The sequence below is a fragment of the Lonchura striata genome, chromosome 1A (genome assembly GCF_050655825.1).
Source record: "Lonchura striata isolate lonStrDom1 chromosome 1A, ASM5065582v1, whole genome shotgun sequence".
Classification (NCBI taxonomy): domain Eukaryota; kingdom Metazoa; phylum Chordata; class Aves; order Passeriformes; family Estrildidae; genus Lonchura; species Lonchura striata.
Window position 1 is genome coordinate 67756715 of NC_140741.1, and position 13029 is coordinate 67769743.

The 13029-nt window shown below is 35.7% G+C and overlaps 1 protein-coding gene across 3 annotated transcripts in view; it reads right to left on the reverse strand.

The window, feature by feature from the left end:
- The window catches only part of SEMA3A (semaphorin 3A), a 276486-nt gene that overhangs the window by 11614 nt on the left and 251843 nt on the right, over positions 1-13029 (reverse strand). For all 3 annotated transcript variants that reach the window (XM_085568255.1, XM_031506947.3, XM_085568254.1), the window contains 3 exons: positions 11593-11684; positions 8700-8741; positions 3142-3299 (listed from right to left, as the gene is read on the reverse strand). In XM_085568255.1, the coding sequence (XP_085424381.1) occupies positions 3142-3299; positions 8700-8741; positions 11593-11684 (292 nt within the window). The remainder of the gene's footprint in view (positions 1-3141; positions 3300-8699; positions 8742-11592; positions 11685-13029) is intronic.

Here is a 13029-nt window from a genome sequence, read left to right on the forward strand (position 1 = left end):
TCAGCAGCAACAAATGGAACATTCATATAATTACAGAGGTCACAAGTGCACCTAAACAACACTAGGAAGGAAATCATATTGTTACTACTACATTCTGTGCATTATCATTTTGTAGACTCAGGCTTTATTCTTACAGGTGAAGCCTTCAGAATACATGCCTCTTGCACAGAGATACTAAAGAAATAAATAATGTTCAATGCTAATTATTAGTATTAAATACCAAATAAAATAAAAAATTAAATCTATTTTAACTGTGTGGGCAATATTGGTCACAGATAAATTCATTAAATTCATTACTTGATTCACAGATACAGGGACTGCTGAAGGATTAGAAAATATACTGTAAAGTTTAACATGTATCAAAAGTACACAATTTTGCAAGTACAGAATACATTGAGTATTGCAGCATCTTTTAGATAGATGAAATGTTAAGATGGGTGGATTTGAAGGAATGGTAATGCTGTATTTTCTACAAAATCTAAAGTAAAAAGCGTACATAATTTCAGCCACCATGGGTTTTACCGAAACATTTCTGATAAAATCTTTACAAAACTGTTCTAAATTGCCTCTAGAAAAAACAAAAACTTGAAAAGGAAGATTTTGAAATGCCATTTATTCTATCTTTTGTAGCTTGAGTCTGAATTCTACCTTTGATTGAATGTCTTTTTAACTCAGTATATTCTTCTCCTACTTTGAATTCTACTGGCTCTTTTGAAAAGCATGTTGATCTGTGCTAAAAAAATATTGTATTTCAATGAAGAGAGCTTTTTAATACAGTTTTGTTTTGCATGTGTTTTTCTGTCTTTGTCTGCTGTTAGTTTTGTTTAAATAGCTGTGAAACAAAATTCAACTGAGCCAAAGAAAAGCGTTTCATGTGAAAAAGAAAAAAAAGGAGGCAAACAAAGATGTGTTTCAAGTGTGAGTACTTTACTTTAGGAATCGGAGAAAGCCTGAGGGCTTGCAAAATTAGAGGAGAACAAAGAGGATTAGGCTGCTGAACAGTGCTGGGATTTCAGATTATGGTATCCAGCAACGGATATGCAAAAGTCAAGTAGCCTTGTAAAAAGCCCTGTTGGTCCCTCCCTTGTGACAACAGCCCACATTTTTAAAAGCTATTGTTCTGCAGCAGTCTCTTCTCCACACCAGCCCTATTTGCAGGCTCTCACTAACAGCCCAGCATCAGCACATACCAGGAGCTCTCACAGAAGCACAACTGCACAGCTGAGTCCTCTGCCTGAAAGATTTCAACCAAACTCTTTTCCACTGAAAGCTACTAAAACGTTAAACTTGAAACTGTGTGAAGTGCAGCAAAAGCTTTCTTTTCTTAGAAAAAAAAAAAACTTAGATGAGCATTTTTATTAAAATTATGAGTTAGGACATCTTAGCACACTTTAGTAAGAAGGAATCTTCTGCTGAATGATATATGATTAAAAAGTGTACGAATCATTATTTCCAATATCTTCATATTACTCATTACCAATGACAAAATCACACCCAAGATATAAGGAACCATAAAAATTTGCTATCCCTTCCTAAATTTTGAAAAAGCATATTTGTAGGATACAATTTGCAAAAATAAACTCTGTAGAAAGACTCATATTACTGTCAATGGAGTTTGAATGAAATATTTAGTTGAGATCTCAGAAAAATGTTGTATGTATCACCGTTGTATCAACACAATAATTTATGAAATATGAACCAGAACATCTGCACAGGGTAAAGAGAAGTGGTCACACTACAGGAGCTCTGAACTGTCATTTACACTTGTAAAATCCACAAAGAAAGAAAAGCAAATAAAGTCATGCCTTATAAAATCTCACTTAAAAAACAAAGAAGAAGAAGAAGAAGAAGAAAAAGAAACAAACAAAACCCCAAACCCTAAACACAACTATGAGTAAAACATCTGTACAATTGCCTCAGGAATCAATTTTCCCAATATTTCTGGAGCCTAAAATTACAAGAATTTATTATTAGGATAATGTTGACATTTAAGCTGTTTCCAGCAATGCTGATTTAGTCATCAATGCATTCTGAGCTGGCTTGAGGCAATGTGTACATCAGGTACCAGGTGAACAGAGGATCCTCTCTCCCAGTAGCACAGACCTGTACTCTGCTGCTGCTGCCAAAGGGAAACTGAGGGGAAGTGGCAGACACAGCAGGCTTTTCTTAGGCATTTTTCAGATCCCAGCTTCCCAGAACTAACTTTTTCTTTCACAGTGGCCTCCAGAAAAGTAAATTCTGCACCCCAAGTTTTTCCTGTAGCTGTGCAATCCAGTTTGGCCCCAGTAACCCCCACCTCTTAATCCCTGTAAGAAGAGGTCCCAGACACTTTAGCCCCATGCCAATATGAGCTCCATCTGTAGCAGTAAATTGGAGAGATAAGGAAAAGACAAAGAGCCCTATTTCTTCCATCAGTGTAAGCAGAGGAATGACAGGATGATGTGCTGCTCTATGGATCTTGAGATTGGCTGGGAGCAGGAATTTGTACTAGGAATGCTGAGAAAAGATGAGGTTCAGGGATAGAGAATAGCAGAAAACAGTGACTCCTCGTGCTACTGTCTTCTTGAGCTCAGAGGCAATACTCAACCATATTGATTTCTAATACTAAAGAACTTTTCAGAACAAATCAGTCTTTCAGACTCTCCTTGAAAACCTCACTGTTCCCTCTCCTTTTCTTCCTCCTCCAGAGAAACTGCCATAGTACCAGAAAAATATGAACTTAGCCCATGTAGCTGAGAAAATTTGACTGGCTCTTCTCCTGGAATGAGTCCTTTAGTTTCTAATGAATTTCACAAAAAGCTTTTCTCCTATTAACTCCTTATGTTAGAGAATTTTTTTTTTTTTTTTTTTTGCTGTTTACCAATGAATATAAAGTTAGGAGTTATTTCAGAGACAACTCTTGTCTGAAAATTTTCCTACAGGAGCTTTTTAAGCCAACCCAAGAAGTAGCAGTGGTCACTTTAAATCAACCAAGACTTCATATTGCATGTAGCTCCCACAATGATGTTTTCTTTGGAAGGGAAAGGGCTCCAGTTAACCATCCCTTAAAAAAATCTCCAAAGCCCTCTGGTCATATTGAGACCATCAGTTAAAACAAATAGCAAACCATGCAGACATGCAGACATGCAGAATTGTCCCTACCTCTTAGCAGTGGGGAAGTAACGTGAGCAGGAGGAGCCGTCCCAGGCACAGTAAGGGTCCCTTGCAAGGCAACACTCAGCACAAGCTTTTCCATACACATCACAGCGGTGCAAAGGAAGCTGTGAAACTCCAGTGGCTGAGCCAATGTAGAGCTGTTGCTGTTGTAAAAATTAAAAAAAAAAACAAAAACAGTTTAAAAAATATTGCAAATTACAATTTTCTTTTTCTAGGAAAGCATTAAAATGTTATATAATCATCTGTTAGGATCCTTCCAAATACAATAAAGGATCATGATCCTGTTGTATGCTAAAGGAATGAGAACAGAATTGTCCCCAGGGTAAAAAAAAAAAAAAATCACTGGGAAAACACCCAAAGTCAGTGACAGAATGCAATGGAGAACATGCTTTTGAATGTGAACAAAAAGAAAACCTTCAACATACATTTCCTAAGCATTACCTCAATTTATGTATGTGAGGGGGAAACCCAAAGTAAATTATTTCAGACTGATGATACGATATTTCAGTTTGGAAACGGTACTATGCATGCACTTCTTCGTATGTCTGGTAATTCCAATGTTTTGTACTCTTTTCTATAAATCACATGATTTAACTGGAACATATCTTTATTGATGGGAGAGGCTTTGTTTTATTTTGGATAAAAACCAGTGTTGAGTAGAAGATGCAGTTCAAATGCAGAAGTAAATAACAAAACATGCATACAAAATGAAATACAGCTTTGCATGGCATCACAATAGAATATCTTGTCTCTCTCAATTTCCTCTCAAATTCATGTGGTCCACTAGGGAACTTGGCCCCCAGAGGGATATGAGAAAACTGAACTTCTGATCCCATGTGAAAGCCCAAAGAGAGATATTTCAGATTAGGAATAATTCACAAAGAAAACAAATTTAGTGGGACGCAAAACTAGAGGAACACTAAATAAATAGATACACAAAAATTCAAGGGTATTATCCTGGTTTGGAAACACTGACATTTTGCTATCAAACCTTGTCACTCAGCACCCACAGTGGACTGATGAATACCTTTCTTCAAGGTCCTACTCCATGCAGTCCCATGAAGAAAATACAAATATGTATTCTTTTTTTTTTTTTTGAGAACATAAAGGTGGTGTGAAAAAATAGGATTTCAAGAAATTATATCAGAATTCTTTATCTCCTGCATTTCAATGTCCCAGAGGCACCATTTTCAGGGAATTCAGGGATGGAAGATGGCTATGGTAACCTACCATCTAGACCTAATGAGCACTGGATAACAGGAGGTAGCAACACCAAAAACACTCATAAGAGGTGTTGTGTTAACTTCTTTCAGAGACAGCAGCTTGGAAGTTTATACAGACATATTAATTGTAAGAGAAACATCCCGTGCATTTATATAAACACCGGTATTTTCTCAAGGAAAATATGACAAGGAAAGCCCCAGAGGAAAATTCACTGGCAGATTGAAAACTAAACCCTTTCTAAGCAGCTGCTTCCATCTATTATAGTTTTATATCTGGGTTATAAACCCACATTCTCCAGGCAAAAGTCTCTGACCACACAGGGCTTTACACAAAGCCTGAGCTACACAAACCCATCCCAGTTGGTGTTGTAGCCTTGAGAAGAGAGGACAGGCAACAGACAGGATGAGCTGCTTCTCTCTCACTGAAGTGACTTAATCAAGTACCCACCTTAGGGCTACATCCTGCAGTAAAAAGAGCAGCAATCCAAATCTTAGGTGACCTAACTGCTTCTCAAGGGACTCCTCTTCCCTTTACTGATTATGGAGGCAGCATAGGTCAAATTAGAGCTTCAATTAAGTATCTTAAATGTCCAGATGGTATTGATCTGAGTCCTGTGTAATTGGGGCATTAATATCTGTATAAGCATGTAGGAACGTGTAGTGCAACTAATATAAAAATCAACCCAGAGAATGCACATGGGAAAATAAAGAATGGTGTAATAGTTTCCTATGTACCTCTGTAACCAATTTTATTTTATAAAAATCCCCTCCCTGATTTCTAATAAATGTCTTTAGAATTAAAGAATGACCAGAAACCTAAGAAAAAAAAAAAATGAGGCCAAAAAAGGGTTACTTAAAAACTATATTCCTTGTAGATAAGTTCATAGTTCAGTCAGTGAACTGCAGCATATGTTTCAGGTGCTGCACAGCCTTAAGGCTGCTGCCTTGTCTGCTGCTCTTCTGATCATGGTTTTAGACTCCAGCTGGTGATCATTATTCTGGACACTAACAATATAAAAAATCCAGGCAGTATGAAATTCAGAAAATAGAAATAGAATTATTTGCATCAGTGGTCTGACCTTACTTTGCCATACAACAGTCAAACTGCCTTTACAGCTGTCTCTTCCAAGACATTGTTAATTGAATGAATGAGATTATCAGATAAAACCAGAGAGTCAAAAAAAAAAAAAAAAAAAAGTTGTCCTCTAAAAATTCTTGCATCAATATCAGAACTCAAGAAAAACTGAGGACACTAATATTTTAAGCAATCCAGTGGTTTCTGTTGGCCCCACAGTGCTGCCCACAAAAAGCAGTCTTTCCCCAGACAAAGTCAGACAAAGGGATAACAGAATTCGGAAGATGTAATGCTTAAGAGGAAGAACTTACACAGAATTTTTAAAGGAACTTTAGGAAGCATGAGATTCAAGTACCATTTGATTAATTTAATGTCTTGAGAATCAATGCAGAATAGTTCAGTACACTGTTTAAGTGATATATTCATTTTGAGCTGGTCCTTTCTGTATACTCACTATGGACAGAAATGTTTATCTCTGAATAAAATTCAGTACTTTGTACTACAAAAGTAGTCACTAAGATATTTCTGCCTTGCCTTTGCATGAAAATTTTATACAAGAGAAACAAAGTTCTTTGTAGCAATTCACCAGACAAGAACTTGTTCAGCTAAGGATCTTCTTGTCCCTTTCCCACGTCACAACAAATACAACAGTTTTTTCAAGGAGCATCACAAATCTGATTCTGAGAAAAAGGTAAGAAATTGCTCTGCAAAAAGTCACCTTTGATTGAAACCCAGGTTGGACTTTTTGGCTTACTTCCATGTTTGTAAGGGAAAAACTATGGAGCTTCACCTGGCAGGCTCAAAGCCAAGAGGTACCATGTCTCCCACAGAACTGTGGGCTGAGGCAGCTGCAGGGTGCTGCAGTGGCTCGAGGATGCTCTGAAGGTTTGTGTCCATTGGTAACAAAGCATAAACTGTTTAAGTGATAAGGTTACACAAGGCTAGGACTCTGAACACAATCAGGAGGAACGTGTAGCTTCAGTGAGAAAATATAATTCCTGTGAGTTAAAGACAACAGAGTGGAGAAAGAATGTATTAAGGCTTAGTCTTGCACATAAAAGCTAAATTTCCTTGCTCAAAGCCACTCTTCCTCAAGGGCCAAATGCAGACTAAGAGAGAGAGAGAGAGAAAGACAGGAGCTTTAGAGCTTAATACAATTTAAATCCTAAGCTAAGTTCCGCTTCTGAAGAATTTGTAGATTTTGTTCTTTAGGAAGAGTAATTTGTAACATAACATATTGGCATGATGGCAAAAGACGTAGCTTTGAAGAACCAGAGTAGTAAAACATTTAGAATTAAGGAGAAACTCCCTGTACCATGTTTTTATAATTGGATGAAAGATTTGTTAGTGAAAAAATAAAATGAAGTGATTATTTTTAAGGCATTCAATAGAACATGCTGGTTTTACTATTTACTTTTCATGCTCTGGCTTTCCACAATGCATAGAATTATTGTGCTGTTTATATGAAAACCACCCTGCTTATCAGAACACAATGAGTAAAGTGTTTGAGTTATAGAACTACAGTATTTCAAAATCATAAATGTAAAATGGAAACATGTTGTCATATACTAATTTCATACATACTGCCAAAAGCTTGTCATAGTGTATCATGATTCTGTCATTTTTAGCCTGAGGCTGTTTGATTTTTCATGAGTTTTACTCTGCCTGAATAACTTGTGGTTTATGCTCTTTTTTAGCTTCTGACAATTTTAGCAGTGTAAATTTGTTTTCAGAAAACTCAGAAAAAATTGTAATCTCTTCTGAATAACTAAAGATGATTTGGAGGAAAAGCTGTATGAAAATGCATGGTCAATTTTCAAATATGATTGGCTGCTTTAAGGGAATGCACTTATAAAAATAATCCAAAGCAGAGCATTTTGGTATGATGTGAACATATATACAACTTGACAGGTCTGTTTTTAAATATCCCAGTATTCAATAGTACCTTTCTCTTTGTCCTGCCAGTTTTGCTGATTTAGGTGGTAAACTGTTAGAACAGTGTCCCCCCCCAAACATTTTCTGTCAAATACATGAATGCTTTCAGACAACTTTCCTAAAGATAGTGAATTCAGAGTTAAATATGCAGCATTTCAAACATAATATTGGGTTCTGTCCATTACAGAATGAATTCAACTTCTCTTTAATAATGTATAGAGTGAGGTAGAATTTACTAAATTTACTTATAACGTGCATAATTTTTAGTGCATCTAGTCCTGAAAGTAATACCAAATCTCCTCTTTCCTGACAATGACATGAATGAAAAGAAGTTCCTTATATTTATCAAATTAGCCTCCAGATCAGCACATATATGGAAAAAAAAAAAAAAAAAAAAAGGTTAACTTTGACACTAGATTTTATGTCTCAGACTCCTGAGACAGGAAATGACAGGAAATGACAGTGGCTGGGATCCATCCACCTAATTCCAGGCAAAGCTGGAAGATAGGCCCCTAATACCCACTTCATTCCTGGACTGCAAACCTAAGTTCTTTGCACAACCACATAATTTATCAACTGCTTCACAGATTTGCTTAGAAATACAGGAATCACCTTTACTGTAAGTCAGACAAAACCTTACCTCAATCCATCAAAGAGTTCAGTTCATTTTAGTTGTGGTCTCGTTTTATAATACATACCTTTTCTATAAGCAGTTAGCTATTACTGTACTCAACAGAAAGTAGGAAATATAAATTTTGGAGTGTGAAGCTCTTGTCTTAACCACATCATTGAACCAGAAGGCCATGGAAAATTTGGACTGCATCAGATCTGTTGATCTTTTGTCAAAGCTGAATGATGGGAATGGAATGGGCATAGGACAGAAAGACAGCAGGATGTCTGATTTCCATCCTTTGCTTCCACCATCTGCATTTTGTACCAGACTATTCTACAGCAACTAGAACTTGTCCCATTAAAGAAAGGCACCAAGTTTGGCCACTCCTTTTGAACAGTCTCTCTGTCATGGAAGCATTCTATAATGTGTATTTTTAATTATTGTTTTTTTCCTAGAGAGCCACCATATAGCTGGTTAGTTTGTATTTAGTTTCTACCTTACCAGTAAGAAACACAAACTAAGCTTTTCCTTTCCCCATTGCGCATCACATTTTCCTGAGAAACTACTGCTGTTTATGTAAAGGGATGGGATGCTGCTGCTGCAATTAATATGTCTCTGCTGACTGCCAAGTTACTGTCTCTAGAAGACAGAGACCAATAAATATTTGAATGGGATTTAAAACTTGTGCACACAGTACCTGCTTTGTGGAAATCTTCATTGCTGAAATAACAGTGGGTTCCTAGGGAAAAACAAAACATAAAAAAATATATTATAATACCATTTGTACAAGGTAGAAACCCTGAAATTAAACTAGAAACTCTCTATCAAGTAATAGTCCTTCTTGTCATTTGCAGCGGAATAATTTCTAGCTGTAAAAGAATTAGAATGCATGTACATATCTGGGTGCATCTTTGATTACTATGTTGATTGTAGATATTTAATTTTCCATTATGAATACAGTTAATTGCGATCACTTTTTCACTAGTTCCACATCTTGAAATTATCTACACCTAATTGCATTTCAAGAACTTCCCAGGTAACATGAAAATAATAATGGCTATATGACAATTCACAGATACTATCTATTAAAGGTAATAACACTGAAATAAGCAACTTGTTTTAAGTGTATGGAGGTGAAAACCCCATTCCTGTGCTATTTTATTCATAAGAACAAGTTTTAATCCCAAGTATAATCTTTTTAACTGCTCCACACTATTCACTTACAAAGAAGATATATGTATTTTCAGAGCATGAAACCAATATGAGAAAGAGGTTCTTAGCACTCTCGAATATCCATCATTTAATCACTGTTACAACTTCTAGATCCAGGTTCTTGGATGGATTTTAATTTTAAAAGTGGCATAATTAGACCACATGTATGAACTTTATTCCATCGAGAAATCTGCAATTGATCCTACACATCATACTTTTGGTTGTGTACATTAATAAAGTACTTATTAAGCTTTTACACTTGTATAGTTTTCTACTTGCTTATCCTGAGAGAATTTTATATGGGTCAGTGGATGGTAAGCATGGACTTGCCTTTACAGAGGGGTTAATAGACCTTATATTAGAAATCATCAATTAAATGGAACATTTGAATGAAAATTGAACTCATTAGTTTGTTTGCTCAGCTGTTCAGAGAAATATTGCACAAATGGGGCTTAAAGAGGCATTTGTTAACAATGTAACAGATATGAAAGACTTTCAGCTTTGTGGAATTTTAAATGAAAAGCATTGTACTCAGCACATTGCAGCTTAACATCAAAATACATTGTACATGATGCACATATACTCTTTGCAAATCAAGAAAAGTCACATTTGGATGAGGTACATGTAAAATCTGTTGGAAATTCCCTATTGAAAGATTCATATCTTATGCTCAAATATTCTGCTTATTCCACTGAAATACATAAATTACTTCTTTAAGGCTTAAATGAATGTATAAAGAGATAACTGAGCTTTCAAGTAAATCAGAACAAAAAAATACTGTCGTGCAATGAAAAAAAAAATGTAAACTAAAATTCCAAATTTGAATTTGCCATTAACTATTCTACTTCAGCAAAACCTTCCTGAAGTAAAATTAATTCCATTTATTTTCCTTCTTTCACTTTAATATTTCTCTTATCTCCTTTAGCTTGGCACTTCTATCTGTTTCAGGGAAGAGACTCATATATTATCAACAATTTCCAAATTACCCTGTGTTCATGTAATGTATTTTTGCATGCATAAAAATGAAAGAAAGTTGTCTCATTTTCTTCTCACAGTTTCTAATTTAATGTTAACAAAAAAAGTACCCTAGATTTCTGTCTTCAAAAAACCCCATGGATTGCAAGAACAGGGACACACATTTTTCAGAGGTATCTTGCACTCAAAGCAGAGGTTTCTGAGCATGACTGGTACCAGTAACAGCAGGAATGCCCATAAGAAGCTCTGTTTAGCTATCTTGTCTCTGCTCAGAAAAAAAAAGTGAAGGGATGGCAACGGAGTTTGATGAGGACGTGGTGGCTGAGCCCCCTGGCAGGGCTGGGGCATGGTCCCTGTCAGCACAGGAGGCTCCTGGAGCACGCCAGCAGCATCCTCACACTGTCACACCAAGCCTGAGCTCCCAGCCAGGATAACCCCCAGCTGCTTGGAGACAGGGAAAGAAATGGTGCCATAAAACGGCACTGACAGGAAGAGAAACGTGGGGAATGTAAATGATTCCTTGTTGTGTACAAAACACGAGACATCCCTGGGTTCTGTCTGGGAAGTGTTTGAAAAGTTTACTCAGCCCTGCCTTGCAGGGCTGCCTACGGGATGCTGTATTTTTTAGATGGCTCAAACAAGAAATAAATGGAGAAGACTGATTTCACCAAAAAGTCTTAGAGTTAGGGGTGTTTATGGTGCCTTGTATCAAACCATGAAACTGAGACCCCAAAGTGACTTTTGAAAATATAAACACTTTGTTCCTCAGATTATTAAGCATAAGAAATCTGGACAAATCACTGTTTTACCTAAAGTATCTTCTTAGTTACAATATGCTGATAGTCTAAATAGTTTTGAGAGTTTATGCAATTATAAATTCATATATTGCATATCACAATTATAAACTTGTATGTTGCGTATGACAATTTGTATATAGCATATGCAATATGCAAATAATTGCATATGCAATTATAAATTTGTATATTGCATATAACAAATATGCATATTGCATATTTTATATTGCATATATAGCATTCAAATATTGCATATAAATTAGTATATTGCATACCATAAATTCATATATTGCATATCATGGGGAGAAAACAGGCATTATTCCCAGACCCACACAGGTAGATATTTAACTCCAGCAAGTAACAGCTCTAAGATTTAGAAATACTAATTTACTTTTTAAACCACTGAACAAGAGCCCAGAATGCCATTTCTTTTATCATTAACCTCCAGCTCGCACTGCAAGTTTATTTTGACTAGTGTTGGGGTCTCTAAATGACAAGCTAATTAGAGGGGTATGCCAGGCTGTTCCTTGGCTAGACTGCAAGAAGTTGAGTTTGCAGCTGTCCACAGAGAAATCTACAACCTGACACTTGAAATTTAGCTGCACTTACCCGAAAGACTGTCATTTCTTCCAGCAAGACTTCCTCTAATTCGTGCCAAGTCTCCTTAGGAATTGAAACCACTTTAAGAACTGTTCCAATATCTTGACAAGGGAAAAAAAAAAACAAAACAAAACACCAAGGGTTTTCAGGTGCTTAAGATGAATACTTCTGCTTTGTAGCAGCCAGAATTTCTTGTAGTATATAATTATTTCACATATAAAGACTATGAAGCTACTTATCTCTCAGCACTCATTAAAAAGAACTGCTATTTAAAATAACCTCAGAAAACAATGATTTTCAGTAGGACATTTAAGTATTTGAATTATCAAAATGCAACAAAGCAAATGCATACTATTATAGTTATTAAGGATAGACAGCACTGAAATACTACTTAAGTGACAGTATAAAATGACAGATTCATGACTGGGGAAGGAAATGCTCTGAATTTACCCAGGTGTGTTTTATAGTCCATTTTGATTATGTTTTTCTTTCTTAAAATGCATGTGAAGATACTGCAGTATGGCTATAAAACCATCTGGACAAACATTCTTAGACAGATGAAGATGTTAGGTCTCTTAAGTACCTGCGATCTTCCCTGTGTCAAACAAAGTACCTAAGATGTATAAGCCCCTTAGGGCATCTGTATTTCTATGTGTGTAAGAAGCTGGTTCTTCAATGAGGGGTGAAAAGCATACAGTTTGTGCCTTTGGTTTAGAAATAGGTGTGTGCCAGCATTTTAGTGTAATATCAAATTACATTTTTTGAGTTTTGCAACAAGCTTTAAAATGAACAAGGGCAGCACTTGAAATTCCAGAGCCACAGGCTTTTGTTTTGTGAACATAGTTGAGACTAAAAACCAGCTTCTGCATCTGTAATTTATTTCTTTGTTTCTATGAACACAATTTCCAGGAAACAACAAAAGCACAAAGAACCATTTCTAGGTTGGCACACATCACTGCAGACTCTCTGAAATGGAAACAATCTGTATGCAACTTTTCTTTTTAACTAGTCAAGTGTAGTGCTATGTAAATGTATCACAGGTAGAATAACTATGTCCCCAAGGACTCTTCATGTTGCACATCCTACAGCTTTAATGGTTTAGGAAAACACAAGGCATCTTAAGTGCATAAGTTCTCAAATAACTATAAAGATTGACATTCTTAAAACAAGAACTTAACCATCAATTACACAAAAGCATATATATATATATATATATATATATATATATATATATATATATATATATATATACATATATTTATGTATACATATATACACACATTCTATAAGTATATATATTTTGTGGGTGTTAGGTGAAATTTTTGAATAAAAAAAGTGACAACTCTCTACTTCTATATCTAAAATGTACATAAAACTGAGACAAAGAGATCACATGCATTAGAAATGTTTTTATAGAGCAACTGACTTAAAAGCTATTGATTAAAT